The sequence below is a fragment of the Diceros bicornis genome, chromosome 30 (genome assembly GCF_020826845.1).
Source record: "Diceros bicornis minor isolate mBicDic1 chromosome 30, mDicBic1.mat.cur, whole genome shotgun sequence".
In the NCBI taxonomy this organism is placed as follows: domain Eukaryota; kingdom Metazoa; phylum Chordata; class Mammalia; order Perissodactyla; family Rhinocerotidae; genus Diceros; species Diceros bicornis.
Window position 1 is genome coordinate 7893564 of NC_080769.1, and position 18179 is coordinate 7911742.

General features: G+C 37.0%; 1 protein-coding gene across 1 annotated transcript; it reads left to right on the top strand.

Moving 5' to 3' along the window:
- The first annotated feature begins 5632 nt into the window (after nt 1-5632).
- LOC131394541 (zinc finger protein 709-like) lies at nt 5633-17477 on the top strand. Its single transcript, XM_058525925.1, has 4 exons — nt 5633-5813; nt 13643-13769; nt 13950-14010; nt 14410-17477. The coding sequence occupies exons 1-4, from the start codon at nt 5802-5804 to the stop codon at nt 15890-15892; spliced, it is 1683 nt and encodes a 560-aa protein (XP_058381908.1). The 5' UTR covers nt 5633-5801; the 3' UTR covers nt 15893-17477.
- Nucleotides 17478-18179: the final 702 nt, after the last annotated feature.

An 18179-nucleotide genomic window follows, 5' to 3' on the forward strand; every position in this document is an offset into this window, starting at 1 on the left:
ATACCCATTAGTGTTGAAAAAATTAATCTTAAAATGTTTTCCTATATAGAAAGATTAAAATTAAATTAATTTGAAATTAAATTTAAAGTAGCAAAAGTTAATTAAAAACAGGCTATTAAATAGTAAAATATGGTATATATATGTTTCTCTATTTTAAATAATACATTCGAAGGATAAAAAAATTCATAAGAAACTTCTAGACTTCAAAAAAAACTTGTAAGTACAGGAAAATTGATCAGAAAGCACAGAGTTCCCACTTCAACCCTCTGCACCCACAGAATTTGCAGTATTTTTTTACATCTTGTGTTACTGTGGTACATTGGTTACGATTGATGGACCAATATTGATGCATTCAAGTCCACTGTTTACATTAGCATTGACTCTTGTGTTACACGGTATATGGATTTTGGCAAATGTATAATGATGTGTGTCCATCATTTCTCTATAATAGAGTGTAGTTTCACTTTCCTAAAAATATCCTGTGCCCCACCTATTGATTCATCCCTCCCCCAACCCCCAAATCTCTCACAAGCAAAGATCTTTTTGCTGGCTTATAGTTTTGTCTTTTCCAGAATGTCATATACTTGTAATCACACAGTGTGTAGCATTGTCACATTGGCTCCTTTCCCTTAGCAATATACTTTTAAGGTTCCTCCATGTGTTTTCATGGCTTGATACTCATTTCTCTTTATCACAGAACAGTGTTTCATCCTATGGACGTACCACAGGTTGTTTATTCATTCTACTATTGAAAGCTATCTTAACTCTTTAACTCTGAGTTTTGCCGATGATGAATAAAACAGCTATAAACGTTCGTTTGCATGTTTCTGTGTGAATACAAGCTTTCAGTTCATTTGGGCAAATACCAAGGAGTATGATCACTAGATTCTATGGTAAGAGTATGTTTAGTTTCGTGAGAAACTGCCTGTCTTCCAAAGTAGGCGTACCATTTTCCATTCCCACCAGCAATGCATGAGAGTTCCTGCAGCTTTACATCTTCACCAAGATAGGGTGTTCTGAGTGTTCTGAATTTTATCCATTGTAATGTGTCTAGTGATATCCATTGTTTTATTTGCAATTCCCTAATGACATTTGATGTTGAGCTTCTTTTCATATACTTGTTTGCCGTCTGTATATCTTCTTTGGTGATGTGTGTTCAGATCTTCTGCCCATTTTTAATTGGGTTGTCATCTTCTTGTTGAGTTTTAAGAGTTCTTTGGACATTTTAGATATAGTTTTTATCAGATAAGTGTTCTGCAAAGATTTTCTCCCAATCTCTGACTGTCTTTCCATTTTCTTACCACTGTCTTTTGTAGAACTCGAGAGGTAGGGGGGAGGTTCCTTTCAATGAACTGAAGCTTACCATTTTTTTCTTTCATGGATCTTGCTTTAGGTGTTGTATCTTAAAATTTGTCAGTTAACCCAAGGTCACCTTGATTTTCTCCTGTGTTGTCTTCTAGGAGTTTTTACTTTTGCATTTTACATTTAGATGATTATGATCTATTTTCAGTTAATTTTTGTGAAAGGTGTAAGGTCTCTATCTAGATTCATTGGAGGCGGGGGGAGGTTGCATGTGAATATCTACTATTTTCACTTGAAAAGACTTTCTTTTCTCCGTTGAATTGTCTTTTCATCCTTTGTGAAAGATCAGGGGTCTATAGGAAAGGAGTTGACTTATGTATCCTTCAACCTTGTATACTCTTTTATTAATTCCCTGAGTGATCACTGTTGTTTTGGATTCTTTCAGATTTTTACATAGAAAATCATGTCATCTGCAGCAAGGACAGTTTTATTTCTTGCTTCCCATCTCTATACCTTTTATTTCCTTTTCTTGCTTTATTGCATTAGCTAGGTCTTCTAGTACAATGTGAGTAGGAGTGGTGAGAGGCGACTTCTTACTCTGTTCCTTATCTTACCAGAAAGCATCTAGCATCTCACCATTAAGTATGCTGTTAGCTACAAGTTTCATGTAGATGTTCTTCTTCAAGAACAGGAACCTCCTCTCTATTTCTAGTGTGTTATTGTAAATGGGTCTTGGATTTTATCAAGTGCTTTTTCATTTTCCCTTCATTTCATTCCTGATATTGGTAATTTCTGTCTTCCCTTGATTCTCAGTTAGCTTGACTAGACATTTATCAGTTTTCTTAATTATTTCAAGGAACCACCTTTTGGTTTCCTTGATATTCTCTTTCAAGTTCCTGCAATTTTTTTATGTCTTCTCTAATTTTTTTTTTGCCATTTTATTTTATCTTGTTTTTATTGAGATATGATTGACATGTAACATTATATTAGTTTCAGGTCTACAACGTAATGATTTGATATTTGTATATACTATGAAATATCACCACAATAAGTCTAGTTAACATCCATCATGACACAGAAATTTTTTCTTGTGTTGAGAAATTTTAATATTTATTTTCTTAGCAACTTTCAAATATACAATACAGTATTATTAACTATAGTCACCATGCTGTATGTTGCATCCATATGACTTATTTATAACTGAAAGCTTGTACCTTTTGACCCCTTCACCCATTTCCCTTACTCCCATCCTCCACCTCTGACATCACCAATCTGTTCTTTGTATCTGTAAGCTTGGTTTTTTGTTTGGGGGTTTTTCTTAGATTCCATATTATAGGTAAGATCATACAGTATTTGTTTTTCTCTGACTTATTTCACTTAGCGTAATGCTCTCAAGGTCCATCCATGTCGTCACAAATGGTAAGATTTCATTTTTTGTAATGGCTGAATCATCTTCCATTATCTGTGTACACCACATTTTCTTTATCCATTCACCTATTGATGGACACTTAGGTTGTTTCCATATCTTGGCAATTGCAAATAATACTGCAGTGAACATAGGGGTGCATATATCTTTTTGAGTTTGTGTTTTTATTTCCTTCAGATAAATACCCAGAAGTGGAGTTGCTGGATCATATAGTAGTTTTATTTTTAATTTTTTGAGGAACCTCCATACTGTTTTCCATGGTGGCTACACCAATTTACATTCCCACCAACAGTATGCGAGGGTTCCTTTTTCTGCACAACTTCTCCAGCACTTATTTCTTGTCTTTTTTAATAATAACCAGTCTAACAGGTATGAGGTGATATCTCATTGTGGTTTTGATTTGCATTTCCTTGGTGATTAGTGATGTTGAGCATCTTTTCACTTACCAGTTGGCCATCTGTATGTCTTCTTTGGAAAAATATTTATTCAGATTCTCTGCCCATTTTTTAATTTGATTTTTTTTGGTATTGAGTTGTATGAGTTCTTTATATATTTTGGATATTAACTTCTTATCAGATTTATAATTTGCAAATATTTTCTCCTGTTCAGTAGGTTTCCTTTAGATTTTGTCAATTATTTTATTTGCTGTGCAGAAGCTTTTTAGTTTGACGTAATCCCACTAGTTGATTTTTGGTTTTGATTTCAAATCCAAAAAACCACCAAGACCAATGTCAAGGAGTTTACTGCCTATGTTTTCTCCTAGGAGTTTTATGGTTTCAGGTCTTATGTTCAAGACTTTAATCCATTTTGAGTTGATTTTTGTGTATGGTGTAAGATAGTGGTCCAGTTTTGTTCTTTTGCATGTAGTTGTCTAGTTTTCCCAACATAATTTATTAAAGAGACTGCCCTTTCTCTATTGTATATTCTTGGCTCCTTTGTCATAAATCAATTGACTATATAAGCGTGGGTTTATTTCTGGACACTCCGTCCTGTTCCATTGATCCGTGTGTCTGTTTTGATGCCAATACCATACTATTTTGATTACTATAGCTTTGCAATATAGTTTGAAATCAGAAAGCATGATGCCTGCAGCTTTGTTCTTCTTTCTCAGGATTGTTTTGGCTAGTCTAGGTTTTTGTGGTTCCATACAAAGTTTAGAATTGTCTGTTCCATTTCTGTGGAAAATGCCTTTGGAATTTTGATAGGGATTGCATTGAATCTGTTGATTGCTTTGGGTAGTATGCACATTTTAACAATACTAATTCTTCCAATCCATGAACATGGAATATCTTTCCATTTATTTTATCTTCTTCAGTTTCTTTCATCAGTGTCGTGGTTTTCAACGTACTAGTCTTTTACCTCCTTGGTTAAATTTATTCCTTGGTATTTTATTCTTTTTTGATGTAGTTGTAAGTGGATTTTTGTATTATATACTTTTTCTGGTAGTTCATTACTAATGTATAAAAATATAACACATTTTTGTGTATTCATTTTGTATCCTGCAACCTTACTGACTTTATTAGTTCTAACAGTTTTTTGGTGGAGTCCTTAGGATTTTATATATAATAATATGTCATCTGCAAATAGTGACAGCTTTACTTCTTTTTTTCTGATTTGGGTGCTTTTTATTTCTTTTTCTCACATAATTGCTATGGCTGAGACTTCCAATACTATGTTGAATAAAAGTGGTGATTGTGGACATCCTTGTCTTGTTCCTGATCTTAGAGGAAAAGCTTTCAGCTTTTCACCATTGAGTATGTTGTTAACTCTGGGGCAGTCATATATGACCTTATATTGTTGAGGTACTTTCCCTCTGTAGCCACTTTGAGAGTTATCATAAATGAATGCTAAATTTTGTTAGATGCATTTTCTGAATCTATTGAAATGTTCATATGATTTTTATTCTTCATTTTGTTAATGTGATGTGTCACATTCATTGACTTGCAGATGTTGAGCTATCCTTGGATCCCTCGAATAAATCCCACTTGATCATGGTGTATGATCCTTTTAATGTGTGATTGAACTTAGTTGCTAATATTTTGTTGAGGATTTTTGTATCTATGTTCATCCAGGATATTGGCCTGTTAATTTTTTTTTCCTTGTAACTTCCTTCTCTGGTTTTGGTGTCACATTAATGCTGGCCTTGTAAAATGAGCTTGGAAGTGTTCCCACGTATTTTTTGAAGAGTTTGAGGAGTGGTATTAATTCTTCTTTAAACATTTCGTAGAATTCACCAGTGAAGCCATCTGGTCTTGGACTTTTCTTTTTTGGGAGGTCATTACTGATTGAATCTCCTTACTAGTAATTGGTCTGTTGAGATTTTCTATTTCTTCATAATTCAGTCTTGATAGATTGTTTGTTTCTAGGAATTTGTCCATTTCTTCTAGGTTGTCCAATTTGTTGGCATATAATTGTTCATAGTAGTCTTTTATGATCCTTTGTATTTCTGTGGTGTCAGTTGTAACATCTCTTTTGTTTCTGATTTTATTTGAGTTCTCTCTTAGTGAGTCTACCTAAAAGTTTGTCAATTTTGTATATCTTATCAATAAAACAGCTCTTAGTTTCCTTGATCTTTTCTATTGTCTTTTTAGTCTCTATTTCGTTTATTTCCACTATGATCTTTGTTATTTTGTTTCTTCTAAGTTGGGGCTTCATTTTTTCTAGTTCCTTGAGGTGTAAAATTAGGGTTTTGAGATGTTTTTTGTTTCTTGATGTGGTTATTTTCACTATGAAATTCCCTCTTGGAACTGCTTTTGCTGCATCCTGTAGTTTTGGTATGTTTTATTTTCATTGTCATTTTCATTTGTCTCACAGTATTTTTAAATTTTCTTTTGATTTCTACTTTGATCTATTTGTTGTTCAGTAGCATTTTGTTTACTTTCCACATACTTGTGAATTTTCCAGTTTTCTTTTTGCAATTGATTTCTAGTTTCATACCATTGTGGGTGGAAAAGATGTTTGATATGACTTGAATCTTAAATTTATTAAGACTTGTTTTGTGGCCTAACACGTGATCTATCCTGGAGAATGTTTCATGTGCACTTGAGAAGAATGTGTATTCTGTTGCCTTTGGATGCAATGTCTGGTAAGTCCATCTGGTCTAACGTGTCATTTAAAGCTAATGTTTCTTTGTTGGTTTTCTGTTTGGATGGTGTATCCATTGATGAAAGTGAGGTATTAAAGTAAGTCGTCTATTGTTGTATTGCTGCCTGTTTCTCCTCTTGGGTCTATTAATATTTGCTTTATATATTTAAGTGCTCCTATGTTGGGTGTATAAATATTCACAAATGTTATATCCTCTTGTTGGAGTCACCCCTTTATCATTATATAATGACCTTTTTTGTCTATTATTACAGCCTAGGTCTTAAAGCCTATTTTGTCTGATACAAGTATGGCTACTCCAGCTTTCTTCTGGTGTCCATTTGCATGGAATATTTTTTGCATCCCTTTACTTTCAGTTGGTGTCTGTCCTTACATTTGAAGTGAGTCTTTTGTAGGCAGCATGTAGATGGTTTTTTTTTTTTTAATCCATTCAGTTACTTTATGTTTTTTCTTTGTAAAATTTAGTCTATTTACATTTAAAGTAATTATTGATAGGTATGTACTTACTGCTATTTTGTTAATTGTTTTCTGGCTGTTTTGTAGTTTCTTTGTTCCTTTTTTCTTTTCTTGCTCTCTTCCTTTGTGATTTGATGATGATATGTAGTGGTACGCTTAGGTTCTTTTCTTTATCTTTTGTCTAACTATAGGACCTGTTTTGTGGTTACCATAGCTTACATAGAATAACTTGTAAGTGAGTTTTAAGATTCTAACAATTAAGTTTGAAAGCATTCTAAAACTTTATGTTTTTACCCCCACACGCACATTTTATGTTTTTGGTGTCACAATTTCTTTTTGTGTATCTATTAACAAATTATTATAGTTATACTGATTTTTCCTACTTTTGTTTTTTAATCTTCATACTTGTGCTACAAGTCACTAACCCACCATCTTTACGACATTAGATTATTCTGAATTTTACTATATATTTCCTTTTAATATTGATGTTTATTCTTGCATATGTTTTCCTCTTACTAATTAGCACCCTACTGTTTCAGCTTAAAGAAGTCCTTTAACATTTCTTGCAAGGCCAGTCTAGTGGTGATGAACTCCTTTAGCTTTTGCTGGAAAATTCTTTTTTCCTTCAATTCTGAATGACAGCTTTGCTGGGTAGAGTATTCTTGGTCGGCAGTTTTATTCTTTTAGCATTTTGGATGTATTATGCCACTCCCTGCTGGCCTGCAAAATTTCTGCTGAAAAATTTGCTGATAGTCTTATGGGAGTTCGCTTGTATGTAACAAGTTATTTATCTGTTGCTTCTCCTAAGATTCTCTCCTTGTTTTTAACTTTTGACACTAATGTATCTAATGTATTTAATTATAATGTATAATGTACCACACAATTGGTGTGGGTCTTGTTGGGTTCACCTTGTTTGGAACTTTCCAAGCTTCCTGGATCTGGATGTCTGTTTCCTTCCTCAGATTAGGGAATTTTTCAGCCCTTATTTTATCAAATGAGTTTTCTGCTCCTTTCTCTCTTTTCCTTTTGGGACTCCTATAATGCAAATGTTGGTCTACTTGATGTTCCATAAGTCCCTTAAACTATCTTCACTCTTTTTCATTGTTTTTTCTTTTTGCCACTCTGATTGGGCGAGTTCCACTGTCCTGTCTAAGATCAGGTTCACTGATCCTTTCTTTTGCTTCATCTAGTCTGCTGTTGAGCCCCTCTATTGGATTTTTCAGTTCAGTTATTGTATTCTTCAGCTCTGACGTCTATTTGGTACTTTATGTTTTCTGACTTTGTTGAAATTCTCACTTTGTTCATCCATTCTTCTGAGCCAGGTGAGCATCTTTATGACTGTTATTTTGAACTCTTTACGAGGTAAATTACTTATTTCCTTTTTATTAAGGTGTTTTTCTGAGATTCTGTCTTGTTCTTCATTTGGAATATATTGTTTCTTTGTTTTCCTTGACTCTCTGTGTTGGGTTCCATTCATTAGGTAAAACAGCCACCTCTCCTAGTTTTGAAGGAGTGACCATGTGTAAGAGGTGAAACTTATTCAGTCTCTTCCTAGCTCTTGGGAAATCACAAAAGCTTGAGAGACAACCAAGAAGCCTATTTCGTTTTTAGTGGCTCTCAGTAGTTGAGGGTGTGCCAAGACCTTTCAGTGCCCCAAAGGGGAGATCTCAGTCAGCTCCTAGATTCAGGATGATTGGAAGCCAGACCCTCAGGCAGCATCTTTTCAAGTATCGTCATGCGTTGCTTAACCATGGGGATACATTCTGATAAATGCATTATTAGGCAATTTTGTCATCATGTGAACATCATAGAATGTACTGATGGGGAACAAAATGTGCCACCCTAAAATGTGTGTTTTTAATGTGAGGATTATTTGATGCTGATTATTTTTTAAGAAACGAAAGACCAAGAAAGTTTTTCTTGTTACCTTCCGCTTAACTGCCTAAAAACATTCAGATAAACCTGTCTCGGGAAGCAAGTTATCACCTTAGCGTAACATGAACTAGGTGGTAGACAGGGAGGAACCTAGAAAAGCCTGTTTGTTGGGCTCTCCTTTGTGTTCTGTTTCTGTGTGGCCAAACACTTGTTTTCCAAGCATTGTGCTCCTTTTCACCTGTCTGTGACTTCCTTTTCTTTGAAGTCCCCGACTCCCTACCGCCAACAACTTTTGTGTTATCTGAGGATGGTATTTAAAGTGACGGCTTCGACCATTTTGGCAAGTTACTCGGTTTTCCTGGGTTTGTCCAATGGATATATGTTAGGAAACTTTTGTTTTTCTCCTGTTAATGTGTCTCATGTCAACTTAATTCTTAGACCAGCCAGAACAACCTAGAAGGGTAGAGGAAAATTCTTCCTCCCCTACAGTGCTTACACAAACCTAGATGGTATAGTCTATTACGCATTTAAGCTGTATGGTACTAATTTTATGAGATCACCGTTGTATATGCAGTCCATTGACTAAAATGTTATGTTGCACATGATTGTATGCAATATCCTCTTTCAGGGGAAGACTGGAAGATGGGGGAAGACTGGAAGATGGGTGTTTCTATCTGCTTCCTCTGTGCTGAGCCCTGGTGGGATAGCCAGTTAAGAACTGTTTCTTTCTTTACTGCAATCCTGTTGAACCCATGAAAACAAGCCCTGTTGGCCATCAGAGCCAGGCTATCAAGGGATGTGTTCTCTAAGTGGCAGACACAAAAGCTGGGGTGCCAGGCATGTATACAAGCTTCTTTTTTGGAGACACCAAAGATCTCAGGCTGCACAGAGGGAGAGTGTGAAGATCGCCCACTGTCCTCCCTGGTCTCTGGAGAGGATGTAGTCAGGCCCTTGATGTGTGTTTAATTAGAAGTCTAACTCTTGGACCACAGCTATGAAGATAAGCTAATAGGTAATAGGTCTCTTGCACAGGTAGTGGCGACATGGAACAAGGCAAAGGGAGGGCACAAAGATGGTGTCCTCTAGCTTTCATTTCTGGAGAGTATCTCAGTAGGCCTCTAGATGTGTGCCAAACCAGAAGCCTTCCTCTGAGGCTGAAGCTCCTGGACAAGCAAATAGGCGTCTTTCAGAGAAAGACTGGGGGTGTGTTTCAGTCTGCTATCTCTGCACTATGCCCTGGGGGTGGCAGCCAGCCAAGACCTGTCTCTCTCTTATAGTCCCATGGGACCCATGAATGAAAGCCCCACTGGTCACCAGAACTGTGTGATTTAGGGTGTACCCTGAGCAGCGGCCCCAAAAATTAGGGCACCAGATGAGTGTAGAAGCTCCTCTCCAGGAGACACTGGTGAGCTGAGCAAGGCAGAGAGAGAGCATGAAGATAGTGCCCACTGGCCTCCATCTTTGGAGAGCATTTAAGTAAGTTTCTAGATATGTGTTAAATCATTTCAGGCTGTTGCTGTAAAGAGAAGTTAATGGGCCTCTTTCACAGAAAGACTGGGTGCTTCAGTCTGTTGCCTCTCTGCTGTGCCATGAAGGTGGTAGCCAGTTAAGAACTTTTTCCATTTGTTACAGTCCTGTGGGACCTACAAGCATAAGCCCCGCTAACCACCAGAGCCAGGCAATCTAGAGGTGTTCCCTGGGCAGTACCTGCAACAATAGGGACATCAGACAAGGGCACAAGCTCCTCCTGGAAAATACTGGAGAGCTGGAGCGAGGCAGAGGGAGGATGCAAAAATTGTGCCTGTTGGTCTCTGTCTTCGGAGAGTATTTCATTAGATCCGTAAATGTGTGTTAAGTTAGATGTCTGCTCCTCAGGCCAATGCTTTAAAGTAAGTAAACCTCTTTTCACAGAAAGTCTGGGTGTTTTTCAGTCAGCTACCTCTGTGCTGGGTCCTGGAGTAGGTAAGTCTACACACGTGAACCCTTTAAGAACTGTTTCTCAGTTCGACAGGCTTGTTGGTCTGGGGGATGCAAGCCCTATTGGCTTTCAAAGCTAGATGTTTTAGGGACTTGTTTCCAGGTGCAGGTCTTAAAAGTTGTGGTGCCAGATGTGGGGTTCAGACCCTTCACTCCTGGGGGAGAAGCTGGGGGTTTTGAGTTCCCTTCCAGTTGTGGATTGCCACATCAGGGTTGGGGTTTATGGCAAGATGGTGTCTCAGCCTCTCCTGCCCACTTTGATGTATGTTTTTTCTTATTTGCCCAATGTGTGGGAGTCGCTCAGCTAGTTTTGGGGATTTTTTTCAAGCAAGTTGTTCCGCATGTAGCTGTAGATTAAGTGTATCTGTGGGAGGAGGTGAGTTTAGGATCCTCCTATGTCACCATCTTGAACTGAACTATTTCTTTTTTTTGTTATTTTGGGTTTAATTTGCTCTTCTTTTTATTGTTTTCTGAAGTAGATACTTAGATTATTGATTGCAGATCTTTCTTTTTCTCTTTATTTGTTCAGTGGTATAAATTCCCCTCCAGGTACTACTTTTGCTGCATCAGATAACCTTTGATATGTTCTGTTTTCATTTCACTTAGTTCAAAATAATCTTTAGTTTCTCGAGAGAGTTTTTTGATCCCACACATTATTTAGAAGTGTTATTTAATTTCCATGTCTTTTCTTGTGAGGTTGGGAATGACGGCTTCTATATCTTTCTCCATCCTTTTATCTTAAATTTAGTTGTGTTTTTGTATTTAAAGTGTGTTTCTTGGAGACAACATATAATTAGGTGGGATTTTTTTAATCTGCTGTTATGGTATCTGTGTTTCAATTGTAGGGTTTAGACCATTGATGTTTAAAGTGGTTATTGTTATACTTGGATTAATATCTACCATATCCCTTACTCTTTTTTGCCCTTGTTTCTTTTTGTCTTCCACCATTTTTCTGTCTTCTCTGGTTTTGATCGAGCATTTTACCTGATTCCATTTTATCTCCTCTCAGCATATCAATTATAGTTTTTTTAGTTTATTTGTTATCTTGAGGTTCCAGTATAAATTTACAACTAACCCAAGTCGTCTGTCAGGTAACACTATACCACACCACTGGTTGTGCAAGAACCTCATGACAGAGTATTCCCAATTCCTCTCTCTCTGTTCCTTATAACATTGCTGTCATTCATTTCACCTATCCATGAGCTATAATTACTGAATACATTATTACTATTACTGATTTGAACAAACTGATATGTAAGATTAAGTACAATTAAGAAAAAAGATATTTTACCTTATTTATTCTTTTTCACCAAATTTCTTTTAATGTTTCTTGCAAAGCGGGTGTACTGATGTCAAATTCTCTCAATTTTTGTCTCACAAAATCTTGCTTTATCCCTCGCTTTAGAAGGATAACTTTGCTTAACAGAGAATTCTAGAATAGTGGTTTTTTACTTTCAACACTAAATATTTTATCCACTCTCTTCTTTCTCGCATCGTTTCTGAAAAGAAGTCTGATTTACTTCTTATCCTTGTTGCAGTATAACTAAGGTTTGTTTTCCTCTCTGATTTTTTTCAGTATATTCTCATTGTCTGTTTTTTCTCCAGTTTGAATGTGATATATTTGGCTGTGCATGTTTTGGTGGGTTTTGTTTTTCATGTTTAGTGTTCTCTTAGCTTTCTGGATCTGTAGTTTGTTGTCTGTCACTAATGTTACGAAATCTGAGTGATAATTGTTTCACTCATTTCTTCTGTTCCTTTTTGCCTTTTTCTTTCAGATATTTCCATTATGTGTATTTTACACCAGCTGTCATTGTCCCAAAGTTCTTGGACAGTGTGGGAACATTCTGGGCATATTTCAAAATAGTTTCTTTTCTTTCTTTCCAATTTTGGAGACAGTGGTTTGCTCTGTGTCCTCAATTCTCTGATGGATCTAAGAAGGGTTCTTCATTTTAAGTTTCTTTGCTTTTTTCTTGTGAGGTTGGGAATGATGATTTCTAAGTTCATTATATGACACAAAAAACTGGAAGTCTCTGACTCCAGTGTTTGGTTTGACTGCTGACAGTTTTGAAGCCTTGTCCCTTCTTCTTCCTCTTGTGACCCGCATTTACCCAAGGTAATAAGAAAACCTCAGTGCTTCCTTCATTGGCAGTTGTGAGAGATTCAGTCCACGCAAGATCCTGCCTTTATATGTGAACTCTCACTTTAGTCTACCCACAGCCTCAATAAAAAAACACGTTCATACAGCGTGCTCTCTCAAGCCATTTCATGCCTGCTTTGAGAGGCCTGCCGTGCTTCCCAGAGACTTCGATTATGGAAGTAATAAACCCGTTCATACCCTGTTGGCAGAGTGTAATGTCATCAACTTAGAGATTCCTACATTCATGGGTGGGCTGTTATGCTTCTCTGCTCTGTATGGGAGCTCAGAAATAAGCGAAGTTGGGAGGGCTACCTCTAGAATAGCTGGTTAGGAAACTTTCTTCCGAAATTAGAGAACGGAGATTTTATGTTCTTTTGGAGGAATGCAGTGTTGAATCCTTTATATATTTTATAATCATGGGCAGATTCACCAACAAACCATTGTGGACTTAATGAACTCCCTTGCAATCTGCAACTCTTAACCTGTTCCTCAAGGGTACACTGTTAGGGTTTGACCAAAAGATCTCTTCTAGCACTTTATTATCTCAGTATGTGTGCCTGTGTACGCTAAAAACTAGTGAGGAGCAGCCTTGAGGTTCATGTGTATAGGGTTTTGGTGGAGGTCTAAGCTGTCATGTGTTTCTGGCATGTCATAATCATGCTAAGTTGTCTGAGCCCTATGCTTCTGAAAAACATCCTAGCTCCCTGAAATGGAACAGAGAGAGAATAGAAAAACTGAGTCTGTGGTAAATATTACACGAGTTAAAAATACTGCTTCACAAGACTATTTTCATTAGCCAGCTCATTTGACTACTTCTGATGGCTCGGAGTACTTCAGGTCAATATGACAAGCTGAACCTTGTTACAAGTTGGATTTCCACAGGCCTCCTGGACTCTCATGTTTGGTGATGGGAATAGAAGAAAAAGCTTCCAGTTCTTCACTGTGTTTTTATTCATTAAAACCTCATGCAGATTTGACCCTGTACTTCATGGAGTGCTGAGTTAAATGGTAGGTAATAAGGAAAGAGATGAGTTTTTCTCACAAGGAATTGATGTGCTTAAGAAGATATTTGTTTCATTTGTATAGCATTTCTCTCATCTCTCCATGGTGCTATAGACCCTGCCCTTAGAGAGCAATAACTCTTAAAGTGACCACAGTGAAAATGCATAAATAATTTGCATGTGTTTATGATGCTGTTAAATTTATAAGGAAGTAAGCTTGGACAGAGAGTTAGTTTCTGATGAGCAAGACATAAAATAAATGTTTGGAGACCCCAGAATCATACATAACCTTCCTATAAATTGAGTATAGATCCCCAGTGATGTCAGTCTTTGCATTCTACTATACACATATCTGTAATGTTTCAGGTCTCCGTGACCTTTGAGGATGTGGCTGTGAACTTCACCCTGGAGGAGTGGGCTTTACTGGATCCTTCACAGAAGAAACTCTACAGAGATGTGATGCGGGAAACTTTCAGGAACCTCGCCTCAATAGGTAAGATGACGACTTCACTTTGTTTTCTTGCCATGATCATTTTTCCAAGATGTAGAATGTGGAAAGGGAGGACATCAGTGAATAAACTAGGCATGGTCACAGCTAACAATGGTTATAGAATCTAATACTTTTTTTATAATTTATAATAATTTGGAATTATTTTTTTGGTCTCTGTTTTAGGGAAAAAATGGGAAGGTCATAACATTGAAGATGGCTTGAAAACCCAGGGGAGAAATCTAAGGTGAATCACACTCATGAGACAGCACTGTCACATGTGAGAATCCTAGTATGTCATGAAATTTTAAAAACAAGCAAATAAAACAATGCCAGTTTCAAATTTATTTATTCTTTAGTTTTTTTCACTGAAAATACTTGCTTAAGTATGACATAGATGTCCCATGTTAGCAAAATTATTCACTTCAAACAGTATTAAGAAACCCTGTCTATAAACCTCACTGTTTTCATAATAGCTATGGTCAAGTCCTCTTACAGATTATTCAGTATGTTCATATTCAAACACTACAGAAAGGGCAGAAAATCTACACTTCTGCTGTAAATTATAAAAATGTTATTCATTATCCTACTAATAAATAAAAAATTATCGATAAATCATTAATAACATGCTTCTCGTTTTTTACAGAAGTCAAATGGTAGAGAGACTCTGTGAAAGCAAACGAGGTCGACAATGTGGAGACACTGTCAGCCAGATTCCACATCTTAATCTGAACAAGAAAATTCCCTCTGGAGTAAAGCCATGTAAATGTAGTGTGTGTGGAAAAGTCTTTGTGTGTCATTCATCCCTTAACAGGCATGTCACATCTCACACTGGACACAAACCATATGAGTATCATGAATATGAAGAGAAGCCATATAAATGTAAGGAATGTGGGAAAGCCTTCAGTTACCGCAAATCTGTTCACAGGCACGAAAGGACTCACACTGGAGAAAAACCCTATGAATGTAAGGAATGTGGGAAAGCCTTCACCTGGCTGACAACCTATCGAAGACACATGATAACACACACTGGAGATGGACCTTATAAATGTAAAGAATGTGGGAAAGCCTTTAGTTGTTCCACTTCATTTCGAACACATGAAAGAACTCACAGTGGAGAGAAACCCTATGAATGTAAACAGTGTGGTAAATCCCTCAGGTCTCCTCTAGGTTTACAGATACATGAAAGAAATCACACTGGAGAGAAACCCTATGAATGTAAACAGTGTGGTAAAGCCCTCAGTTGTCCCAGTTCCTTTCGAAGACATGAAAGGACTCACACTGCAGAGAAACAATATGAGTGTAAACAATGTGAGAAAACCTTCAGTTCTCCTCTTGGTTTGCGAATACATGAAAGAATTCACACTGGAGAGAAACCCTATGAATGTAAGGAATGTGGGAAAGCCTTCATTTCTCTCTCGAGCATTCGAACACACATGATAACGCACACTGGAGATGGACCTTATAAGTGTAAGGAATGTGGTAAAGCATTCATCTGTCCCAGTTCATTTCGCTCACATGAAAGGACTCACACTGGAGAAAAGCCATATGAATGTAAACAGTGTGGTAAAACCTTCAGTTGGCCCAGTTCCTTTCGAATACATGAAAGAACTCATACTGGAGAGAAACCCTATGAATGTACAGAGTGTGGGAAAACCTTCATTTATCGCACAACCTTTCAAGGACACATGAGAAAGCACACTGGAGAGAAACCCTATAAATGTAAAGAATGTGGGAAAGCCTTCATTTCTCCCTCAAGTGTTCGAACACACATGATAATGCATACTGGAGATGGACCTTATAAATGTAAGGCATGTGGGAAAGCCTTCAATTTTCCCAGTTCATTTCGAATACATGAAAGAACTCACACTGGAGAGAAGCCCTATGAATGTAAACAGTGTGGTAGAGCCTTCAGTTGTTACACATCTTTTCGAACCCATGAAAAAACTCATACTGGAGAGAAACCCTATGAATGTAAGGAATGTGGAAAAGCCTTCGTTTATCGCACTACTTTCCGAGGACACATGAGAATGCACACTGGTGAGAAACCATACAAATGTAAAGAATGTGGCAAAGCCTTCAGTCGCCCCAATTCCTTTCGAAGGCATGAAAGATCTCATACTGAATAGAAACCTCTTGAATGTAAGCAGTGTGGGAAAGACGTCAGTTGGCCTTCATCCTTACATGTGAAAACTCCCATTGGAAAGAAATTCTATAAATTTAAGTATGAGAAAGCCTGATACGAATTAATTCATGTATAAAAGAATCATTATAATAGTTAAAAATATATTGTCTTTATCAGTGCCTCATTCTTAAAGTGGATTTCTGTACTGTGGATATTTACTTCTTACTTTCAAAAGTGAACATTGAGGTGAGATAATTCTGTAAGTTGTGTTTAAGCAATATTATGTAAGATTTAGAGGTATTGTTTTCTCATTGAATCAGTTAATAACATTTTTTTCTTTGCATTTGGAACCTGTTTGATCCATGGGAGAGTTGAGGTGTAATATGCAAGTATGTGTAATTTTTATATAATGCTTCACTTGTTTTGTAAGGAAGGAGCTATTGATAAATGGCATTTTGGTATTTGTTGGGATTTTCCTACTGGCCTCCTGTGCCAGGTACCAGATGTCCTTTACCCATTATATATTCATTCTTTCATTCTTATGAGAAGATTAACTCTTTTGTTATGGCCAGAAGAGCCTTATTCCATTTTCCTTGCTAATAAAAGATGGCAAAAATTTGTAAATACGTAAATATGGAGAGTTTATCATATAGTCTCATGTCAGTTATTTCCATGTGTTCCCTTTGATCTTTGTTATTCCTACTGGCTGGGATTTGAATAATAGATTTTGCCTTAAGACAGACCTGTTGGACAATAAAATGTAGAATTGGAGATGGCTCTCCTAAATTGTTTTGTTACCTGGGTAATGTGACATTTTCTAGAATCTGTGTCCTTTATGGTTCCATGTTAGAATTCACCTATAGCCTCACTTGCATGAGATTTGGAAGGCAGAAGCAAACAAAGCATTAGTCAAGTTTGGAGCCACCATACAGAGAGAGAGACGAGATGCATAGGAGCTTTGAGAACACCTGCTTCCAGCCTGTTTTCCTGATTCCTTGCCCTGCCAATCAAGCATATTCTCAAAACCACAATCAACTGCTTGACTTCCACTTGTTTAGAGGTGTAGGTTTCCGCACATATCCTCACAAGTTCCACGTCAAAGATCCATCGTAGTTTGGGTTTTCCTACAAGCTGCCACATGTCCACCAGGCAACTAATTCGAACTTTCTCTGATGCTTGGACTTCCATCTTCTTTAGATTGTATTCGTTTAAGGTCTAATTTATGTAGTAATCACCTTGTTCTGGTAATGGTGCTAGTGACCATGTGTTCATGATTTCGCTGTGACAGCTACAATGGTGTGGTCCAAAAGAACCTCCACTGCACTGCATGGCAACCGCTCTGACCCAGTCCTTCCACGTGAGAATAAGCACCTTCCTCATATCAGGCAGATTATGGATGTTCTCCATTGCTCACAGCTGTATAAAACTCCACAGTACATTTTCAGTCATGTTTGATTGATTGTGACGAAAAACAGTAGCTTTTTGTCAAAATCTTCTGTAGTTGTTTCTTAAAACTACTGTTTTTTGTTTCTTAAGCACATAATAAAATATTCTATTGTAATAATGGATTTTCAGATCAACTTAATAATCTTGTCAAGGTAATTGTTATATATTTTCACTCAATATTAGCTTGTGTGTACAAGTTCAGGTATTTCTTACTCATGTAGATTTTATTTTTTATTCTTTTATAGTTAACAGTTTTTGTCATGAAACTAATTTCTCATTTGTTTTGTCAGTGCCATCTTGCCAAAACCCACCAGGATGACACCAGCAGTGAACAAGAGTGGTTTAATGAATTGTAGTAATAAGAATGAGCACAAAGCCTGAATGACCATGGATTTATCAGTAAGAGGGCGCTCAAAAGGACTTACATGATTTGGGCTTTTGCTAGGTGGTTTGATTGCTATTGAAGGAAGCAAGACTTTTTTCTTGAATGCTGTGAGGAGGTAAACTTTATTCTGTCATTGGTAATCATGATCATTGTTCTCCAGAAAGCAAAATCAGTGTAGTGGAGCTAACCTAGAAGCTCCAGTCAGTCATGTTAGTAACAAGAGGGGAATGTTGGTCATTTATGTGATTTGGAGTTGTTTCCTTTACCATTTTTAGAGAGATGGTTACAACACACCCTTTTTTGTGTGTGTGTGAGGAAGATCAGCCCTGAGCTAACATCCATGCTAATCCTCCTCTTTTTGCTGAGGAAGACCGGCTCTGAGCTAACATCTATTGCCAGTCCTCCTCCTTTTTTTCCCCCAAAGCCCCAGTAGGTAGTTGTATGTCATAGTTGCACATTC